At 39.8% G+C, this 23,943-nt stretch overlaps 2 protein-coding genes across 2 annotated transcripts; both read left to right on the plus strand.

Annotated features, from left to right (window-relative positions):
- The first annotated feature begins 7,150 nt into the window (after nt 1-7,150).
- On the plus strand, nt 7,151-9,068 carry hoxc12a (homeobox C12a). Its single transcript, XM_034537492.1, has 2 exons — nt 7,151-7,730; nt 8,830-9,068. The coding sequence occupies exons 1-2, from the start codon at nt 7,151-7,153 to the stop codon at nt 9,066-9,068; spliced, it is 819 nt and encodes a 272-aa protein (XP_034393383.1).
- A 10,480-nt stretch (nt 9,069-19,548) lies between these two features.
- hoxc11a (homeobox C11a) lies at nt 19,549-21,995 on the plus strand. Its single transcript, XM_034537381.1, has 2 exons — nt 19,549-20,410; nt 21,763-21,995. The coding sequence occupies exons 1-2, from the start codon at nt 19,549-19,551 to the stop codon at nt 21,993-21,995; spliced, it is 1,095 nt and encodes a 364-aa protein (XP_034393272.1).
- The last annotated feature ends 1,948 nt before the right edge of the window (nt 21,996-23,943 follow it).

Here is a 23,943-nt window from a genome sequence, read left to right on the forward strand (position 1 = left end):
ACCGATGTGAAAATGACATTTCAATGACTTCTACAACGGGCAGATCAAAACAGAGGACACTTGTTTGATGCCATTTTAGAAAGATAATCGCCACATGGACATGATTTGTGGCTAATGACACGTTGACCTTGAGACTTCTTCAACAAAAATCTCACAAAGAGGACTTTCGAAAGAAAGAAAATGTTTGTTTTTAAAAAATTCCTTCTGAATAACAAAAGCTATATTCCTGTGTGGGAAATGTTCTCTTACGACAGGGGTAAACCAAGGCTCCTATAGGTTGTTAATCTGTATAGTGCAATGCATTTTTATTTAATTCATATTATCTAGTATGGCGGAACTGTAAGGTGGAATATCCCAAGACCTGTATGTTTTCCTTTGTCAGTGAAGGATTCTGTCATGCAACTGGAATGATTGTAAACCATTAAAATTCAGTGAGTATTACACATAAAGGCACACTCGTTTTATTTTATTTTTGTCTTTGTTAGCATTGCAGCTGATCACACGCCTTGTACGAAGCCTGTTATTTCTACTTTCGTGCAGTATGTGAACTGTATTGTGGTGTTGAATTACGTACATGGTAACGTGTTTCATAAATAAATGATTATGAAAATGCCGACATATTTTAGTCAAGTATACTTGCAGTATTTCCTTCCGTTTCAACTTGGTGTTATCAAACAGCAGAAGCTCTACCCGCTGTGAACCCATAGCGGCAGCAGCGGATGGGCGCGTGACGATTTGATGTTCCAGAGTGCTTGATTAAGACTTATTGGACATCCTGGAGTCTTGTTAGTGGCACGAGGAGATAATACAGCAATTGTTGTTTGGTACGCATCAAGACGCGTTTTTTCAGTTGTATCGGTTGAGAAAAAAACACATTTTGGGGTGAGAGGAACCAGATATTTCCAAATCAACCAACCGCATTTCTGATCAAACTGAATATTCAAGATGTTTTACTTATTGGCAGAAGTGCGATTTCAGAATCTTAGCAAACAGGCCGAACCCCTCGAAACAGCGATGTCTTCAGCACCTTTCACAGAAATGCACTGGGTGATCCCAGCATATTATTTTCAGACCTTTTCATATTCCACAGGTACACATAGTATACCTGTGGAATATGTATATCAAGTATACCTATACTTGCTGGCCTAATAATAAAGGAACATTATTACCTGCACCCTGGAGTTAAAAAGCACGTTTCCTGCCCTGTGACCGTCCGGTGTCCAAAACTGGTGTTACACTTTTAAGCTATATGAAGAATACATGCGTAAATTAAAACCTGCAAACCATTTGCTCGTGTAAATGTACTTTTACAGCACATGCAAAACGATTTGCGAGGAAGTATATTTTATTTTGACCTGCTAGAACGCACTGTTTCAGTATCAAAAGGTGAGTTTAGCAACTAACTGAAGGATGCATTGATACATTTGAACTCCCTATTTAATCTTAACACGTATTATAGATACTTATACACGGACGCGTAGTGCTATCAGTCCGAAGTTGCATTGCAGATCTATAGTTTTATTTATGGATTATATATATATTTATAGATTGTGTATGTATGAATGCGGAACGTTTTCATGTGCGGCCTGAGCATGTTGATACAAAATAATAAGTTAAGCTACTTCAGAAATGAAAGTTTACAATATGTCAAAAAATTACATGATTGACAAAATGATTGGTCTGAGAATAATAAACGTTCACGGAGGTTTACTTTAAGGTACTTTATTGTAGTCTATTTCAAATCTATAATTTCAGTGTTGAATCTAAATAAACATAATGGCAGACTGGTTCATGTTAGACATAAATGCCAATAAATACCTCTGTTTGTTTTTTTTGTCGTCAACATAATTCACCTCTGATCCCTAAATAGTTTAATGTTTGTCTAATGTTGAAGCTATTGACGAAAACATGATGTCAACATGCTAGGGTTTTCATCATTTAGTTTATCAATATAGGCGTGTCCTTAGCTGGCATGGTCACTTTTTCCAGTGCTTCAGGTATTTTGAGTTTGTTGATTACAATCCAAGCCGTCAGACTTCAACTTTTTTTTTTTTTTTGCTTCCTGAGTTTTCAAACCTTGTGGAAAGTTCTGGGTCTCCTTATTTACCCTTGACCATGACTATGCAGTCACTTTGACCTTGACATCGCAGCAGATTGTGAATAATAAATAGGGGGCTGGACACCAATGCTGGCGGTTTGTTTGTAGGCAAACAAGGTGTTATACCCCTGTCTAGACAGCCGGGCTTAATGGCATGCCATAAATACATAAAAAAGGGGAAGTGTAGCGATATCTTCTGACCTGCATTTCTGACCATCACTCGGAGCTTTGCATTAACATTTGGGCTCTGTTCCTCTGCGTTTTGCAAATGTCCTATTGCTCTGCTGCAAGCACTCTGGTACCACCAATGGTTTCATGCAGTCTTCACGAGGTGTGTATTATTGACCACGAAGGACAGGTATTTTGACGTCTCACACCAACACCAGTAATCCGCAGCAAGCAGCCATACTGTCTACACAGCGGGAGGAAACGATAATACGACGTCGCCCACGCTATACGATTAAAGGTATGGCCGTTTTCTTCCTACTAGAATAGGCGGACTTTGTATTATAATAGTTTAGCACACAACAAACATTGAACAGTCAAAACTAACTTCCACAGACATAATGCATATACGATTTGTACTTTTTCAAATTATTATTTTCTTCAAAGTAAAGTGCATGATGAAGTTCAGAGAAAAATAGGCCTTATATGCATACATTTTAACTCTGTATTTAACAACATTATAGCCGTTATTATAATTATGTCCAAATTATAGCAATGTATTTACACGTCTCAAACTAAATAATTTAACAAAACTTGCAGAATATGCTAATTATTTGTAGGTGCAATTCAAACGGCACATTTTTTTTATGTACATGAATATCTCATTTTAATTACAATTTTACTTTTAGACAATCCATGTCACAATGAAGAAATGCAGAACTACCCATATTGGTCTATTTAAAATAGTTTGTTATACAATTGCAGAAGAAAATCTGCAACTATGTTCTCTTAGCCAAACACTGCAATATATAGTTTGTTTTTTGTACTTAAAATAATGAAGTAGCATACACGCCCGAGATTAACACTACACAACAAAACCCAGGTTAAACTCACGAAACCAGACATAATCCTTTCATATAATAATTAAGTAAACACAACTAATTTTAGCACCCTCATCCAATTGGTTTTACCTTTAAAACATCAAATGTATTGGAAAAGTGGCTTTAATTTTGGTTGTGTGTGTGCGTGTGTGTGTGTGTGTGTGCGTGTGTGTCCGAGACGTCAAGGCTGCAGGCCGCTTTCAACAGGACACATGAGACAGGGGGCTGATAACCTCTGGTGGTGACCAGAGGAAAATATCAGGAAGTGCTGCAACAGTCTCTAATTCACCGATATTTAAATTCAGTTCATTTTTTATTATTGTTTTGTCATTACTCATTTGGTTTAGTGTTTGGCTCTGTGCTTCTTCTTTTTTTACAATATTTATGACATTTTGATGCAAAAAGTGCAAGAAGTTACAGCAGCAGCCACGCTTGTTTTAATCATTGTACGCTGTTACCTTTAGGTATTGTTTAATTTTACATTTATACAATTAATGCCTTGCTTTGTGTTTTGATGGCTCTACAGTTTGAATATATCCGATAATGTGGAAATCCCATATCGAAGAAGTATAAAAAAAGAAAGCAGAACCAGGATTTTGACCTTCAGTTTTCTTTTATTTATGTAGGCCTTTTTCTTTTCCTTCGATGTCTTCGCTGGGATAAATGTCAATAATAATATATTTTACAAATTACAAATTTGTCTTGTTTGACAGTCACATACATATGTGTTGAAGCGTTTGAAAATGATATCCCTTCTGAAATATGCTGTGTTTGGTTTAAAAATTCATAATTTGTTGATCATCAATACACAGTCGATGAACATTTGATCTACCTGATTACAGATCACAGCACGCACACACACACACACACACACTCACACACACACACACACACACACACGCATACAAACACTCCCAGACACACGCACACACACACACGTACACACACACACACACACACACACACTCACACACACACACACACACACACACACACACACACACACACACACAGTGAAGTAAACACTAACATTTAAAATTAATTGAACGGAAAGTCTAATAAAACTATATGAAATGGAATATTTGAGCAAATACCTTGCACATTATAACAAATAACAAAATGACCGTGAAGTTCAAACATGACGCAATGGCTTTATTATAAATGTTTTTTTGTTTAATTTGCATTTCTGTACATAGGAAGTATGCATACTGAATTACTACGTATTACATTTTATTTAAGATTTTGAAAACTAATTAAAAACATATATCATTTATTATCCTTAACAAATATGTTAAAGTAATCTAATTCATATTTGTTCCTAAGCTATATCATAGAGTATGGCAGCCACATGAAATACCGTCTGTTGTAAACAAACGCAAAAGATCAGCCAGACCTTTCAACTTACACGTTACACTTTGAGGGTTCTTAAGGCTTCCCTTGGTGGTTTGTTTTCCTTAAAGGAAGCTTTAAAAGGGCTGCAAGGCTATAACTGTGGCAACCTGCCTGCAGAGAATCAAAGAGGGAAAAGGGGAAGAAAAGCCCTTTGTTCAGGCTATTGCCCTGTCTGGACAGGACCCGTGGATCAGGAGGGTCATTTCAATATCGAGCAGACAGTGTACTAGGCAGTGACCTTGACAGTCCAATGTTTGGTTCTTCTTTAACAGCTCATTTTCCTAAATGAAAGCAGTAGGCCTAGCTCACGCTCACGTATGACATCACCGCTAGCTGAGCTAAAGATGCACTGAATAGATGATCAGTTGTTTGAATGTGAAATTCGGATTTGTGGGAGCACTGGATCGGAGGCGTGGAGAGACGAGGAGGCGCAACACATGGCCTCTTTCTCCGAGGTAAAGTGGCGATTTAAGCCTATATACGTTACTCACTTATACTGGATGGCCGTCCGGGCCATTTTGTTGTAAACATCACACTGTATTGCGTTTGGTTGCTGTTATAATAACACGCGAAGTGATCGCACGACTCAACATTGCTTCCACCGAGGCACAAGATATGAAATTGGATTGGTGTAGTGCTGCATTGCGAGACTCACTAACTAGATGCAAGACTAGGTGCAATGAGTTCAAGGGACAGAAAGAAACCGCAAAGGATCCCTGTGAGCTTCTCCAGTTCAAACATTTGATATTTGTCTTTCTATTTAAGGCTGGGAGGCCTGGTTCCTTTGGGTTAGATAGGAGACCCAGTCACAGGTGATGGATACAGCGATCAAATATCGGCTGACTCGCAAATCGTTTCCAAACCAATGTTTAAATGTATGCTCTCACATAACACTTCATTGGCATATTTGTAGCACGCAACCAGCGCCAGTCAGCACGCACGTGCAGGCTGATGCAAGCCTGCACACTTGTGTTAACCCAAAAGTCATTATATGTATTATTAATTCATAACATCTGGTAAAATGTTGTTTTTTACTAGTTGGACTCTTATCCATCATTTTGAAGGCGAATGATGGGTTGCTTTTTAAACTAGAGGATCATCTTGGAATACATTCACATTATGTTTATGACTCGGGCTGTCAGTCCTCACTTCAAGCTGTCACATCCTAAAATGCGGTTTATTCTATTTTATTGATTCAAATGGATACTTTAATTCTTTTAAATGGAGCATTTGAGTTCAATATCAAGTTCAACCCACCGTGACTGTGTCGTGAACTTGAGTGGATTGACGGCGAGGTATGCCTGCTTCGAGCTTGGTTATATTACGTGTCATTGATGAGTCAAACTTGTTGTCTCTGACGTAGTCAGTCTATTTTTTTTATTGCCATAATTGAGATGTAAGAAACTCCCCAGGATGAAAACTTTTGAGATCCATAAATTGATTGGAAGGGCATGCCCTTCCTTAAATCTAGTCGAGAGGAGGAACGGTGGTGAATGACGGATTTATCTTTCAGTAGATGAGGAGTCTGTAGACCCTGGAGAGGAATGCAAAAGGCAGGGGTCAGTCATGAGAATACCTCTGATAGTTGGGCGGTGTGATGAACAAAGACCATATTATAAAGTATTGTGCCAGCTGAAGACTGCAATCATTTGCACATCATGGGGAAGTTTTCTGCAGAAAACGTGTCGTGTGATGGAGTCTGTGAAATGTTTTTTGTTAGTAAAAATAGGCCTTTTTTTTGTCAGAACAGAGGCAAAACTATAATGCTATTATTTATCCTATATTTGTTCAGTATCTGCAGAGCTGCATCCACAAATCAACTAATTAGTGAGATATAAAGAGTCTCTGCTGATTGAATCAGTTGAGTGCCCTCTGATATCTTGTAAAATTCATATTAAAGAATTGTGAGAGGTATAACAATCCCACCAGAGTTTGTCTGTGAACGTTTATTGGAGGTATCTGTTAAAGTTGTTCATGTGAGGTGTACTAGGGGATATTATGTGAAATATACCCTCTTAAAGTAACCTTGTAGAATATCGTTCTATTTTACACGGCCAGTGGCTTCAACCTGCTGACCCCGTTACTGTAAATATGAGTAGAGTGCGGCAATGAGCATCAGTCTTTTCTTAAAACAAGCTTGTAAAATTGGGACATCACCGCTTTATATGACGTGGAATTCAACCCTCATTTGCTAGAAAACAAGATGTCATATGCACCCTATCCTTCAAGAAAAATTGTTTTCATAAGAAATAGCATTTAAAAAACCTTTGCCATCTTATAAAGATATTAAACGAGGCCACGGACAGTTCCATGAGTGTAAAAGGAGAAGCAGACTGTGCTCCTTTTGGACTCAGCGGGACTCAATTGAAGAAAAACAAGATTCTTAATAAATAATAAAATATTTTTATTGTGTTTTTAAAAAGCATATACACCTCTGTAATACAGAAGTTAATGTTTTGTTTTGTCTGAGATGGACCGAGTGGGTGGTACCATGTGTAGCAGAAGTTAGCCTGGACACGTGGTTTGGATATGACCAATCAGGCGACCCTCCAGGTTTAACTACGTTAAATGTCAGATTGCAATAAACTAGAAGCTGTTGGTCGGGCCCGCGGAAATGGGCGAGCATAATCTCCTTAATCCAGGGTTTGTGGGACCTTTGGTAAACATCCACACAGGAGACACATTTTATTTTCCGAATTTTAGAGCCTCAGGGGGACAACTGGCGGGGCTACCGTCGCTCTCCTACCCGAGAAGGGACAATGTTTGCTCCCTTCCGTGGAATCCTTCGGAGCCGTGCAATGGATACTCTCAATCCTACTTTAGCAGCCCGGTGTCTATTAACCCTTCTTTCAGTCGCTCGTGTGAAATTAGCAGACCAGAAGAGGGTAAATGTTATTATAGCAACGGGAACAGGGAGACCTGTTCAGGTGGCAGCAGCCTCAAACGAGAGGATAGGGCGAGAGACACATTATCATTAACTGAGCACGGGATGCACAGTGGGATTGGCAGCACAGCCGCCTTCTCCAAATATGATTATGGGATCGAACAGCTCACGCAAGACCCGCCATCCTGTCAGTCAATGGAGTCCGACTCCAGCTCCTCTCTGCTCAACGAGGGCAGCAAGCCTCCATCCAGCGACACACAGACCCTGGTGTCACCGGGCAGCCATTCAAGCAACATAGCCATAGGCGGAGGTGGGTGCTATTTTTTTCTCTCAATTTAACAATTATTTGAAACGCACGTTCACATTATTTATATGAGACTTGCACATAGCGTGCACATGCGGTATTACACCGTAGTTAGAGCTCGTTATCTTGATGCACAACTTGCAGTTTAGATTAGCCTGCAGGATAGTTGCGTGGTGTGCAAACGCCGCTAGGGGTTGCCCTAAAATGCCTCACGCGCCATGTGGTTGTGTACAGTTACAGATAACCTCACCAAGCTATAATGCCCACCAGCTTTGGAATAAATGATCAGCCCCTTCATTGCGTGTCCTCCACCCAAAACTGTGATCCAGGCACAGTAATGGTAATTGTATTGTTGCACATTGTATATATTTAAACAAATTAGCGTAGTGATTTAAAGAGGATAGACGCTTTGGATGATTGCATTGAAAAGAGAGAGTTTTCTTTTTAATGACTCGTAAACAGAATTAATATCTGTCGCTGTGTACTCAAGAGTCATTTAATATGCTCTGAAACTCGCAAATAAGTAGGGGTATTTTCAAGCACGGCTTAATTATCACGTTAATGCTACTTTAACTGCAACAATAAAACTGGCTGTGACATAAGCCGCTGTACATTGGTGGTCTCTAGGGAGGATTGTAAAATACTAAATTAAAACGTACGATCCAAAATTGCACAACATTGTGCAGGTTCTGGTGGTTCTGAAATTGTGTTTGAGATCAGATATGTCCCGGGACAGACCAAAACAAATCCAGTGTGGCTGTGTGGAGGAAATGAAGGCTCAGGGGCGCCAGTTCTCTGAATCCTAATATTCATCTGCAAAACAAAGTAATCCTCTAGATTACTTAAACGTTTGGTATATACATCTATGGGTATTACTTTATTATAATGTAATTTGACTTTGTGTGATTGCTTTCCAGCTTACTGCTCAAATGAAAGCAAAATGCACTTATCCCTCTGTATGCACAGTAGGGCAATTACTCAAGCTCCCCTTGGACAACCGACGCCCCTATAGGCTCCTCATAACCTTGGAGGTGACCGTGATTTTGCAACTGTGTTGACTAATCCGGTGTTGCCCCCCCACCCCCTCCTCCTCCCTCTCCTCCAGGTGCCCCGTGGTACCCGATGCACACTCGGACCAGAAAGAAGCGTAAACCGTATTCCAAACTTCAGCTGGCTGAGCTGGAAGGTGAATTTATGCTGAATGAGTTCATCACCAGGCAGCGGCGGAGGGAGCTCTCCGACCGTCTGAACCTCAGCGACCAACAAGTGAAGATCTGGTTCCAGAACCGCAGGATGAAGAAGAAGAGACTCATGCTGAGGGAGCAAGCCATGGCCTACTTTTAGAGATGCAGCAGAAGGTGAATCGATAGGCAATAAAAGCCAATCCTTCGCTCCCGTAGGTCATATTTCAATGCATGCACTCATCTATCCCTCTTTTACATTGCAGGGCGATTATCATATTTTCTGATATTATTTTAGTTTCTCAAAGGTGCCGGCAACACAAGCCCAAAACATGTCATTCAAACCTTCACGTATATAATTGCACCACAAACAGCGAGGATGTGTTGTTCTGTGTTGTCATACCTATTTTAGTTTTTCTGATTTGAGATATGCCTTCGTGGCAATAGCTGACACAAAATGACGTCATCTTTTTTTGTTCCACTTTGAGTCAGGGAAATTGACGAGAAAGCGGGGCCACATGGTAAAATAAAATACTAATAATAAATAGGTAGAAAGCTCGTCTTGTCGCATGTGCTCAATACTTTCTCTGGCGGTGGGGACTGATGAAGAAGAATCCCCCTCCCGGTTGCTCAATACTTCCACAGTCTTAATTGGTCGGGGCAGAGGAGCAGCATCTTTATCTCCTTCCCATAGTTTCGCCACGCTTTGTGGCACGTTCACGGTCACGGGCAGGAAGTCTGGGTGTCTGCATAAGGAGATGAGGAATACAATATTCCTCCTTATCCATTTCCCAACCGCAACCTTATCCATAGTGATGTCTTTATGACTGCGCAATGAAAAACATAGGATTGTCATAACTTCGTTCATGTGCTAACATATTTCCTAAAGTATTTTTTCTTACTTGTATTACATTTCAACATATCTTAACAACAGGCACATCATACTGCATGGGTTGCATTTCTTTAGTTGAGTGAGATCACCGTTTGAATAGAGTTTTAAACAGCTATTAATTAAGTTAAAGTCCAGATTGTGCCCGCGTGCATTCAACTATGAACTTGCCAGAATCTGTATTGGAAATATTCGCCAGAACAACATTTTTAGGCCAACTTGGTTAAACAAGGGAACTGCCTACAGTTTTGACAGAGGATGGGGGGTTCGTTTTAGGCCTGTAAATTAATTTCTCAAACTTGACAATAAATAAATAAGTAGAAACTTAGATATGTTAATCATCGGCTTATGTGTGCGCTCCTATAATTCAGGGCGAATAAAGTGCATCATGTCATGTAAAACGAGTAAGCTAGCAGTGAAATGTATTTGCAGCATGTTATTGATGTAAAATAGCTAAAAGTCATGTTCTGCGGGCCATTTCTTCTGCAGGGGACTTTTTTAATACATGTTTTTCTGAACAAATCAAAAGTGAATACAACCTTGAACATTTTGACACACACGTCTATAAAGAATGTATTATTATTATTAATATTATTATTAGACTATTAGGATGGAAAGACTGAAGGCTTATTAGGCCTACTAAATGTACTTGCTCTTTGCAACATGCTCAATGTTGTCCCTTTCCATACCTTGTACTCGTGTATAACTTTGTAAAATGAAATGACATGTTACTTTTTGCATCCAGCTTGAGGATCCCTTATCGCTATGTAATAGTGCGTTATGTTATTGCTCGTCTTGTACTATATCGCATTCCATATAGCCTATTTGTGGTTGTAAGAGTTGGAAATGTGGGCCTATTATATCATACTGCCATTAATGGACATAATAAATGGTATGCAATACGTTTTACCATACGTGACATTTAAATAAACTATGTTTCAGTGTGATAGTTGTTTGTTATCGTTCTTTTATTTTGTCCCTTATGGCATTCCCTCCTTTGCGCTTGTAAGAATTGCTACGTTGTCTTGTAAAAGTAATACTGATATGAATGTATGCGTACGGTCTTCAATAAACATAATATTGAAACTTTATTGGTGTAACCTCACTCTGTCATTAGGTTGCCTCTCTGAATGTTCTGCTTTAAAATCTGCTCTTCTGAGTGCTAACTGGTGGGATTATTTTAATAGACGTGACCTGTAACACAGTTTAAAAAGTGCATGTGTCCAGCGCAGTGAAATGAACATTAATGTGACATTTGGAAGTATTTGAGAGGGTGTTTTGTTGTCACGCAGCTGTACATGCTGTGGACTTTAATCAATGCGAGCCCACACAGGTGGGCATTGTTTTATTATGACCGCTCAGATATACAAAGGTATACGGCTATCGGTAGCTATAATAGATGTCCATGCCAAATGGCGGCCAGGTGCATACATTATGCTAAACCACCATCTCGCATTGAATTATATTTATATTTTCTTCCTGCAACAACTATATTAGTTTTAATAAATAAGCACCAAATACAAATATATATATTTCCCCTTGAGGTTCGACCTAAAGAGTGTCACTGGTATGCTTCAAGCCTATAACGACGCAGACAACCCCGCTGCAGCTCAGTAAAGCAGCGTTACACCCCAGTATTACACAGTCAAGCCTCTTGGACTGGCTGTGCATCATGCATCTTCTGGTTTACAATCGGGTTTTAAACACGTTATAATTTCATATCAAAACCTATATGGGCATCGAAAACATGCGCACAGGTCCAAAGGGCTCTCACAAACTGATACACTTATATTTGAAACCATCAACGCTCTCCCTTCTGGCATGACGTGTAACGCGATGCAGGGTCGTGCATTGTTTTCCTATCAGAGTGGAGCTATAGCATTAATGCTTCTGTTGTTGTGCTGTCTCGATGTTGAGATCACATTTAGCCTTTTCAGTGAAGTGTGAACGGCCTTTCTGAGTTAGTAGGTCCATGATCACAACATGAATGCACACAGGACGGGAGCTAATTACCGCTTGGTGCTGTACTGGCGTGAACATTTATCAATTATGATATATTTAAGCTATGGTGCAACTACCAAAGTATTCTTTGCTTTGAGCTGATTTAGTTTCACTAACTCTTTCATCACAAAAGCTGCTCTATGAGTAGAGAAGCCTCTGGTATGTTCCCCGTTTACCTTGCTTCAAACCTGCACCTTTTCCAAACACCTTATTGTGTATTCATCAGCTCAGTGCATAATATAGCCGTGTGCTTAGTGTTCATTTAAAGAATGAATATATACTGTAATATCCTCCATGAGAGGAATGGGCCGTTTGGACAAACTGCGATCCGATTGTGCACAATGCGTCAGTTTGCAGGTATATGAAAAATAATTATAAATTGCTGCTTGCATCTTTACATATTATGAATAATAATATGCTAAATATATAAAACGAGACTTGATAGAACTATTGAAATATATAACATCCACTAGTTTTATGTATTGGAAAAACTCATCTCAATGTACATTTACGCATCTAAGCTCGTTTGAAGAATCATATCAAATGAATGGCCATCTAGAAGTTAAACATGGATATCAGAGTAAATACGAGCATATTATGCGATGGATTACTTATCTCCTTATAATTCTAAAAATACAGGCAGAATGTTTTGATATGCACCATTTACGAACCGACTATAAGACCCAGTGGCCGTGTTTGTTTGAATCAAAGGAACACACATTAGTTGTGAAGTAGTATCAGGCTGATGCATAAACAGCAAATGCACCAAGTATTTGCTGTGATATGATAATAACCAAGACTGTGAAATAATACAGACATTGTGTGTATTGAATTTCATCACCCAGAGGACATCATTCATAACAACTCCAATGTGTGTAGCTAATCAAACGCGCTGTTGCCCATTAAAGGAGATAACCCAGTGTCTTATGTGTGTTGCATTGTTAAATGGGTTAGAAAAAGAATAATTAATGCAAAATGCACCATCACGCTCCTGTGCGTCCTGCTTTATTTGTAAAATAAATATTTGAGGTCAGTTATGTAAAAAACATTGTTCGTACTCTTGAAATGTATACATCAACATTTGTAATAACTTAATATTGCGCAACTATTTATTTATAGGGCTATTGGCCTTTGTGCTATAGAAAATGTCCAAAACAATCGAGATGGAAAAGGGTTAAGGATACATATTCACCATAATCCATAATGTTAACGTTCAGTTAACTGAGGGAAGTGTACGCTTCAAGTCAAAGCAGTGAACGTGTCCATGATTTGTACAAATGTGTTGTGTTCATCGAGACCAGGCAACATTGAGCACAGCGTGATTCGTGTTTGCCAAGATTAAATGATGCAAACGGTTGTTTGTGCTTTTACAGGCTAGTTGGGTGATTCCTGTAAAACGGTGGGATTATTTGGACTGTATAACATGGCAGTCTGGTGCCAAACGGATGAACATGTGATCTAGTTTTAACTTGAACTTCACACCAGACTTATCTGCATGGTGTTAGAAGTGACTTTCTTGGGTGTCCTATTTACTCAAATATATTCTTTATTTTGCTTTTGCTTATGACACTAACATTATATTGTGCTGGAAACTTTTATAATGGCTTCCACGTCGGACACACCACTGAACATTGGACTGCGCCTGTATACCTACAATCCCTGCTTCTCAGCAGCTAAACGAGATCACTGCATTAGAGCTAGTATTATTTTCACTTTTTTTTGCCTTGACTATATGTAATGAGTAATTAATGTAATACCGGATGGAGGAGCGAATTAACACCAAACCTGAGAAGAAACCATTTCGGAGAAGCTCAACATATTTGTGTTGTAAAACAGGACGACATTTCAGTCACCATTGCAGGTCTTTTACAATAGGTCTTTCACTGCTCTTGCGCACTTTTGACTTTGAGACTGGCTAAATCTGTTTATGGCGGCCTGTCTCCGTGTCCCAAAGGTCAGTGAGCTTCACAGTGCCCTTCGCAGAGAACTTGTGTGGCATGTGGTCTACGTCCCCCGCCACCCCTCTGCCGTTTATGGTACGGAGCTGGCTAGAGAAATAGAAAGCAATGTTATTCCTGCTAAAGTATGCGTGTGTGCGTGCGTGCGTGGACGTGCAGGAGTGTGGGGAGAGCGTGTGTGTGTTTGGAAGGAGTGTTAATGTGATAGAGAAAAGAGAGACTCGGCAGACTGCTTAACATGAAACATCCGCGTCGTTGTGTCTCCTTTCAGAACGGTCATATTGATTTTGACGTTATTTTAAATGAGTTCTCTATAAGCTCCATTTTTTTTACTGAAATGGACTATCTTATACATTTATTTTTTAATACCATCGCCCGTCAAACAAACCCTTAATACGGGATGCCAGTGTTTCATTGCCGTATTGGAAGAGCCGGAATCCTCTTAGATCAGTTGTCCCCGATGGAATGAAACATCTTAGAATTGATTTGAAATTGATTGAGGTTGCGAAAGCAAATCAGAAGGGTTTTATTTTACTGTTCTTGTTAACTTATTGTGAAATCATTGCCATTCTTCGTTTTGTATTTCTGAAATGGTGTGACAAAATAGTCGGTATGTGTACGGCATTCGTCAGCGCCTGAATCATTATTTTATCACAAATATTTATTGGATTCTCAGTTTGCAGTTTGCAATTTTTTTCCGTCTTAAATATATATGTAGATTTCTCTCTGTGTGCCTGCCTGGGGCATTCTTCTTAAATGAGTAGTATTTTGGAGGTGGGCTGTCCTCTCCCGTCCGACGCTGAAGGTCAAGTATGCAGCACAGAGCTGTTCAACCGGCGGAGCCTGCTTGAAGCTCCAATTTAATACAAGATGGGAAATTCTATGTCACCTGTTCAAGTTTGTCCCGGATCGGTTCAGTGCCTTTTTTTCTTCTTCTCGTAACAACACACATTTGTCAACGCAGTGCTGTGTGTGCAGGCCTGGTTCTGAAGAAAAGCTTGAAAACCCTGCAGCTCACACGGCAACAATACTAATGCCCGATATTTGAGGGTTTAGCGTACAGCTCGCAGCTTCTATTTGAGGTCCACGTCACGCCATGCAGACCGAACCCAGTGTGATCCCCGTTGCGAAAAGAACCAAACAGTGCGTGCTGCGCCACAATTGAAATAAATACAGGTTGAATTCGCAAATACATTTCACTGACTCTCCACCTGCATGAACAATAACAATATGTCAGATTTCTTTTGACAAGACGTTGGTTACAACAGAAAAGATTTGACAAAATAATGAAAACAATGCCATCAAGTAAAACGCTAATGTTTGGAAACGCGTCTCTGTGTTATTACTGCTCATACAAAAGTTACATCAAGATATGACTCAACTTAGATCGTGTTAGTATTTTGTACACAACCTGCAAGTCTAGAAAAGCACCATTAAAACCACTGCGTAATGGTTCGCTGGTGGTGCGTAATTTCGTTCCACCTTGTGCTTAATTTCCGAAACCTGTCAAAAAACGTTTAATTAGGATAGTTAGTCAACCAGACTTATTTTCAAACACTGGACATATTATCCCTGCTGTTATTTTTAAAATGGGTTTCTGGTATTTACGAAGATTGACTGGATCTTCATAGACTAAGAATATCTTTTTGAAAATGTCAGCATGTGACAGGCCATAGCCTCAAGTATATTCTGCTTATAAATGGTCTTTATGATGACTTTTGTAGACTAGTATTAATCGCGAAACTAAGAGCTTCTCAAGAAGAATATCAGACACTATAGCTTATTTGTTCTGACTTTATTTATAATTTGTTTAAAGATGGATACAATTCTGTGTTTATTGTCCCGCTGCTTAAAGGACTTTTAGGTTAATCTAAATAACACATATGGAGCTGAAGCCCGCAGTCACTATTGGCCGATTTCTTGAGATCATTTAATACTTCTAATAAAAAAGTTAACACATTGTTGTGAAAGCTTTATGTCCTAGTGGTTGGAAGAGAAATACACTCTGGAGATTGCTCTAAATGTAACAGCAACACACATCTTTATCTTGTAAGCTATTGTTGCCACCACAAACGCTTCATGCGAGGTGCATTCACTGAGAGCTCAGTAAAAACAAAACAAGGCTCTTTAGTGTTGCTTGAAACTGTTCGCAGCTCATACAGACAAGTTTAACTGCCCGACTTACATCCAATTAAACTTATCTAGGCCATGAGGGGACAGTAATATGATTACACAGGCTTCCCACGTTTAGCCTTGACTTCAGCTAGCTGTGCAGCAGTGTCTTAGTGAACTGCTCCCATTGTGCGTGTTGTGTTTGTCTGTGCTTAGTTTTGTATCACATGGCACAGGATTTATCGACGCGGTGCCAAAACGCTACAATATTTAGGAGCGCCATTTTTGAACGGAGATTCCTTCTTAACAAAAGGGTGACACCTCAGTTAACCATTGCAATGACGGTGCTAGCTAGCAATACATAGCTTAAATTCCACAGACACTGTCGTAAAGTTAGTGCTCCAACAGTGATATTTAAGAAAAGAATGCCAACTGTTTACAGCACCTTCTCTTTGGTGCTCTCAGCAGAACATGTTGACTAACTTAGAGTATAGTTGGGACATCCATTTACAGTATTGTTTTTCATTGTGTGAGTCATTAGAATAAGTATAGGACTTAACTCAGGAAATCACCCCTTTGCGTGCAAACTGCATACTTGGCATGATCGTTTGGTGCAACCAAATTAATCTTTCCTGGGTCCTACTGCGAGCGGAATATCCGCATCAGTCATCCAGGGAAATTAATACATTATAAACCTTATTTTTTGACCTGAGAATAGCAGTGTTTAAACCTTCGGAAGGCGGATATTGCCAAGTGATGGACGTTGACTGGTCACATGTTGTCACTTTGTGACACACACTGCGACTTTAACGCAGCCAGGAGTAATATTTTTTATCCTTAATTCCGCTTGTGTAATGTGTGGTCTTTAAACTAATCTTTCGCATTTTTCAGTCGTCTTGATTATCAGCCCGTTTGAATTGCATTTGTGCATCACTTATTCATATACCCTTACATTACTTATTCATACCGCGCTAATACGCGTCAATGAAATGATCATGAAGAGGAAATGATTTGACCAAATAGCTTTGGACTGTCTGCCTGCTGATGGAAAAGATTGTAATGTACATTTATTTTTATGGGACATTTGTTATTCTACAATTGATATAATGATCAGATTAATGTCTATACATTTTAAATATCGTACTTCAGATCCTTTAGTGTCGGCCAATCAGTATTGCGGGTTTCCAGTTTGTAGGAATTCAACTTCAGATTCAAGCCATGGGTTTTATCTTGTATCCGCTTTTTAATTACTCAGTGTACTATCTCTTATACATTTAGCATAAGCAATGACATTTTGATTTGCGAATTAATATTGGTGTCCACAGGCCATGATGTTTATTCAAAATTCAAATATTTCCATAGCTGCAGTTGTTCATCCCACCGATGACACCAGTAGCTGTTTATCACAGGGCACAAATACACGGTTATATACTTGTTCTGCTACTGTGTCACATTCAAACTATTTTATTTGGATTTGCCTTAATGCATTGTTAATCTTTACAAAAATGATTTTTTGTTTTTAAACAGAAGAGACATTTATTAGTGTTCCACATTGCTGCATTGCTGAACTGGACACACAAACCAAGTTGCAAAAAATGCATTTTTGTGTTCGGTGTGAAAATTCAGCTCACCGGCGTTTTTTAAGTTGCAGAATATCTAGTTGCTGAAATCCAAATTCCTCTCATTCTCAAGTTTTATGGTTTTCTATAGAACAAAGGGATTTAGCGTTACTACAGCCATTCGGAGTTTTATGGTGGACGTAGAGAGGATTTTAGTGGTCAAATTCAAGTGCTGTGTCTGGACAGCTGTCTGCTTTCTTTGTACTTGGATGCAGGATGCATCATGTGAGTCCACCTTTTGTCTATGAGGGTAGTAAACAAGCTAATGCCAATGCCACCGCCACCTTTGTCACAAATACGCCTGCAATGGCATCTTATTTCCAATTCTGAGGTCTGATGATGTTGCTTGTTCTGCCCCTACTTGCTGATGGAAATCACCAAAGACTCACACTTTGTTTTCCATCATCTTTAACCAACGCAGGTGTCCTATAAGTGAATGTATTAAAACGGTCGAGTTATTGGACTATTGGATAATAATTCTAAATTATATTGCATTATTTAGGAAGTAGCCTGTGATCATAAACACGGGGCCATCATATTAATTGCCCCTTGTGATAGTATCAGTTAGTCTATAAAGATTCGAAGACGGCCCTCAACAGTATAATTAAAAGTTTACAATGACGCAGGAAAGAATAGGCAGGCTCCAAACCACTTGTTTATTACAATTTTTTTTTTCTTCCACCAAAAAAAACAACAGTCACGAGGACATGTTTTTTTCTGTTTAACAGTTATGCCCACAGAGAAATGTCGAACATAAAATGACCACAGCAGCTTGGAACATCAGCTGGGACTTATTTTATTTTGGAGGGGAACCTCGGGTATTTTCATACTCTCAGGTCAAGACGACGAATTGTTGCTTTGCTTTGAAAAGTAGCGTTAAAAACATTTAACTTGATCGAGTAGTGAGTCCAATGAGACCATATATCTCAAAATATCAAATTGAATATTTCTATTTGCGGTGATTTTCTGTTTTTGTGTGTGCTCGATAACCGGTAAAACAGTTTTTCCGAGTCTGCGTTTCTGTCATCAGGGCACATTTCTCCAGGGGAGGAGATGCAATGTCCCCGGGCGTCATAGAGCACTGCATGCACTCCAGTAACTTGGGCCTTGAATTGCAGTTGTCCTCCATGGACTCTGATCCAAAGTCAAAGGGAATAATGAGAGTGGGCCGATTACTTAAGCTTGCACAGTCAACGCTAGACTTGCTTTTACAACACTATTATAGTCGTACACCACCAGGAGAGCAACGTTTTTCCTTTCGTGAAAACCTAAATATAATGGATGACGAATTGATATGTTGCACAATTTCTGCGGATCATATCTGTGCCTGTTTAATAATCCTGTGGGCAGCAGACTATTTTAGCAACTGTTAAAGAATAAAATGAGCTCTTATGAAAAGATCTCCTGCATAATCGCATATCACAGTGTGAAATGTCCTGGGGAATCTGAGAGATTTCTAGAAGAACACAAGTAATTGTATGTGATGTGTTAAACTTGTTGTAACTAGTGAATACGATGACGAGACTCGTTGGCTTGCTTTAGAACATCCCTACACCTCAAGTGGGCACTGACAGCGTCTGACCGATACCACTTTCTTAATCCAGATTGTGTATGTTTGTAACAGTGGCATTCATAATATTTCCTCAATCTATGATTACAATATTAAAATGACCAGTAGTTCAATCGTTTTTTATGATATACAGTCATTCTTATTTAATTATATTATGGACAATACATAATAATAATATTTTAATAAGTGTATCAATAGAAATCTAGCCTGTTAAATCCAATAACACATATGCAATGCAATGCATGTATCTGATTGTACTCTGCAGTGTGTGCAATGCCGGGTTAAGGAGCTGTAGCTGTGTAGCTAGCCTACCACCAGCCCATAAACATAAACACACACAGCACATATCTCTCTAATTGTCATAAGCCAGCAAGCAGGAATCTGTTACTGGTTTTCTTAGTGCGCCTGTGGTGTTTGAAAATTATTCGTTTGAACCTTCTCGATCTTACCCAGAGCCAACCACTCCTACACATCCAACTCTTCCAAATTGATATATGACAATATCTACTTTCGATCACGTGTCTGCGGGGCGACTTAGAGGGATTGCGCGTCATCTCGCCTTCCCAAATTTCCCCCTTCTACTGCAGCTCGTATCCAAAACATCTATCTATAGTTCGGAGTACGAGAGAGAGAGAAAGATGTTTAACTCGGTGAATCTGGGCAACTTCTGCTCCCAGACGCGCAAAGACCGGACATCCGAGTTTGGGGACAGGACAGGCTGCGCGTCCAACATCTACCTCCCCAGCTGCACCTACTACGTCCCCGAGTTTTCTGCGGTCTCCTCGTTTCTTCCACAGGCCCCGTCCCGGCAAATCAGCTACCCTTATTCCACAAATCTGTCTCAAGTACAGCCGGTACGGGAAGTTTCATACGGCTTGGACCCTGCTAGTAAATGGCACCACAGAAGCAATTATGCATCGTGCTACTCGGGAGAGGATCTGGTGCATAGGGACTGTCTTCCACCATCCACCATGACGGAAATGCTTATGAAGAACGAGAGTGTGTACAGCCACCACCATCACCATCACACCCATCCCGTCTCCAATCACCCCTCCACAGGTTTTTACTCCGGCGTGGGGAAAAACAGCGTCCTTCCGCAAGGTTTCGACCGCTTTTTCGAGACTGCATACTGCAGCAGCACGGACAATCAGTCAGACAGTTGTTTACAAAAGAGCGAGGGAGGAAAGGTGGAAAGCGACTCCCAGGAGCAGCAGCAGCAGCCCATAGCCTCCGTACCCGGAGCTCCGGAGCAGGAAAAAGACCCAGAAGATGAAGGGGAACATACAAATTCAGGCTCATGCACTTCTTCCTCCGCAACAACCAAGGACGGCACCGCCAGCAAGAGCAGCCACTCGAGTAGGTATACTGAAGCTGTAAAATGGGGGAAGGTTAAGGGGACTAGCCCGGTGTTTTGTCGGTCAGATTTTATGTGGAGTTTTATAAGCATTCAAAGGATTTTATTATAACCCTACAAAGCTCTTTCTTGCAACGAGAAGATTTTTTACGATGGGAAAGCGCTTTGAAAAAAAAAAGAGGATGTTATACACAGACGCCTCTATGGTGAGAGTCTGTGAAATGTTTAAGAGAGAGAGCTATTGTGACAAATGTTAACTTTGATCATGAACTTGCGTTGGGCATTTTAAAGGATTTTCTCGTCGGGCTGTCGAGAGTAAAAACCAATTGGGCAGAACATTGCTTTTGGCGTCTTGTGAATTTTCTTTTAGCACCGGGGTTGCCCGCAAAAGACATGCTGCACACAGTATTACACACTTTACGGTTAAATGCGTTCCTATCTATCTAGATATCAAGATGTCTAGGTTATAGATATCTATCCATCCAATGACAGACTAGAACCGTGTCCTCCATTAACAAGTAGGCAGTACATTAATCAGTGCTTTGCATCGTCCATAATCTATATGAGAAGAAGACATATATATATTTATATATATGTCTACAATTTATGCTATTTCCTCAGTAGCCACTGAATAGGGAAGTCTAAATCCTTTTCCTCACCTCTCTATTATTAATCAAGCTGGCATTGCTGATAACTTGAATTGCCAGCATTAAGTAGTGATGTTTGATTTAAAGTGCCTACATTGAAGGAATCGCAGCACACATGCCCCATTGGTGTTTAGCCTCATGTGCATTGCTTTAACTCAGCCAGGCTGCAGATACAAGCTAACTGAGGCTACCCCTGTTCCTCGCAGAAAACAATAAAAAAATCTATTTCCCCAGTCACCTGTTTGATAAGAAGTTATAGGCCTCAGAGGTCTGCATCGGCCGGTGCACCAGACATGAGCGATGCATTTCAACTCACTGCCAACAGATTGTGTAAATTGTTAGTTTAGCTCCAGAGGAATGTGACGCACATAATGTGGTTAGATACTTTTGTTGTTGTATATTTATAACAGATAAACACGTACTTAGAGTCAGTAAGTTGATATTATTTCCTCCACGTGATTCGGATATTTAACACGTTTTATAGATGGATTAACTGATAGCCTCGGCCACTTTGCTTGATGAATGTTGATTCAAATGTTATCATTACTAATGGGAGTGAAACTAAATTCTTAGCATCTGGTCCTATTGTCACCTCAGCACTGAGCTTTTGTTGTCTCTTTTTTTATAGATATTATTATTAATGCCATACATGTGACGTTGTTTCTATTTCCCGTGAAACTTAATGTATTTTCTTTTTTTTTCTCCAGCCACTCCTCGCACACGGAAGAAGAGGTGCCCATATTCCAAGTTTCAGATTCGGGAGCTGGAGCGGGAATTCTTCTTTAACGTTTACATCAACAAAGAGAAAAGGCTTCAGCTTTCGCGAATGTTAAACCTCACCGACCGCCAGGTTAAAATTTGGTTTCAGAATAGAAGAATGAAAGAGAAGAAGCTGAGCAGAGATCGCCTCCAGTACTTCTCTGGGAACCCCCTATTGTGAGCAGGAGCAGAAAGTGTCACCATCTTGGTCAGTGACATTAAGGCCTACTCTTATCTCATTGAATTGTAATAGTGGGCATAAGCATTTCCTAAAGAAGCCCATGTCGCCAACGGTGGACAGTGGGAATAATAGGCCTGCATGGGATAATGTCGCCATTTTCTTATTGCCCCACGGGCGTCGGTGAATTTCTTGCTGGTCCCCAGTAAGGCCTACATGGTTAGAATAATCATTTATACCTATGCTGTTCTTGAATATGTCTCTCTATTTATCACACGTCTCCATTGTGTGTATTCTATTGTTCATATAGACATATTTGTTGTTAAAATAGGCTATCAAATGTAACAAACCATTTGAATCCTTATTGCGCAGACAACGTATAGCTCTTTCCCGTCCCTCTGGTCTATGTATATAGTATATCATGATCTAATTATTTCTCGACCAGAGCATGAACAAAGTAAGGCAAATCTCTATGTTTCGCCATTGAGAACTGTGACGTCCAATCTCTTAAAAGTATACCCCCTTTAGTAGCCTATGCAATGTGCATTCGTGACTGTAAATAATATGTTGAATTTCCTTTACCCTCTTCCTGCTGCTATCTTTCAGTACACTGCCCATACAACTTAAACAGCTTTAACGCCAACTCTCGTTAAATTATTTGCTTACAACATTGGTGCTTTGGATTCCAGAGAGTATATGAACAGATTGTTGGCCTGTGTATCGTTAATATAATACATATGAAATAAACACAAACCTATAAAGGCAAAACTCAACGACTTTGTGCTTTTTCTGCCACCGTTATCACAATTACCATATCTGATATGCATCTATTATTGACAGATGCAATGTGTTCTGCTTTAGCTGGAAATAGCAACTGCTTATACATGTGTGTGTGTAGAACTGTTGGCTTATCACATGAGCACACGCGTTTAACTGGTTAATATCCAGTTCAGGCTGAAACACACGTGGTGGATTTGGTAGCGGTTGTGAAACTGAGGAATAGTGTCAGCGGGCCTCCTACACTTGTCAGATTTTCGGCTATTTTAAGGTCACACACATTTTAAGGATCATGTTTAAACTTTAGCAAGCCTGTTAAACGAAGATAGAGCCCAGATCTTAGAAATGTAGAGAAAGAGAGTGGAATGATAACCTCTTTTAGTGCCCACTAAATGGAATCGCACTCTTGTAGTCTAGACACATGCCATAAAGACAGAGGCACTAAATGGTTATTTTTTTCTCTTAATTGCACCGTCTGTTCGGGGGAATGGCGTTCACTTCCGCAGTAAATAGTAAACAAGCAAGACTGGATGTCCGAAAGGGGCGAACCAAAGTTGCCAAGAGGTTTCGACATGAACTCGGTCTGTAACGTCAAACCGAACCCCAATCCCCTCTGCACACACCGACATGTCCACCTCTCTACTAATCTGAATACCCTGTTGGAAAACCTCAGAAAATCAAGAGATTTTTTAGAGATTTTAGTAAGTACTTTTAGCTTATTATTTTTTAAAGATCAGGCCTGCGAACGATTTTGTGTAATTCTAATGTTTAGCTCAGATTCAGCCGAGCATTTTAATGAATAGTCTATTTGTCTGAGCTGACCCCAAACCTCCGCCTATTTCAACACATCAGTTATTAATACATTATATTTGACTAATGAGCCACATGAGTTATAGTAAGAGATAGCTAGGGGAAAATAAATTATAATTGGCATTCTCTTTTTTTCTAAATGTGTGTGTGTGTGTGTGTGTGTGTGTGTGTGTGTGTGTGTGTGTTTGTTGAGCGTAAGCCTGTACGTGTATTTTGAATGTGTGTTCCCGAACATATGTGCATGATGATTGCACGTGTGCATTAACTACAATTTATAATTAAATGTAGTCTTTGAACTTCAATAATGTCAAGGCCTTCACCTTTAACCCGGTGCAATAAAGTGGAATCAAGGAGACACTTTAGC

This window comes from Cyclopterus lumpus, chromosome 7 (assembly GCF_009769545.1).
Source record: "Cyclopterus lumpus isolate fCycLum1 chromosome 7, fCycLum1.pri, whole genome shotgun sequence".
NCBI lineage: Eukaryota > Metazoa > Chordata > Actinopteri > Perciformes > Cyclopteridae > Cyclopterus > Cyclopterus lumpus.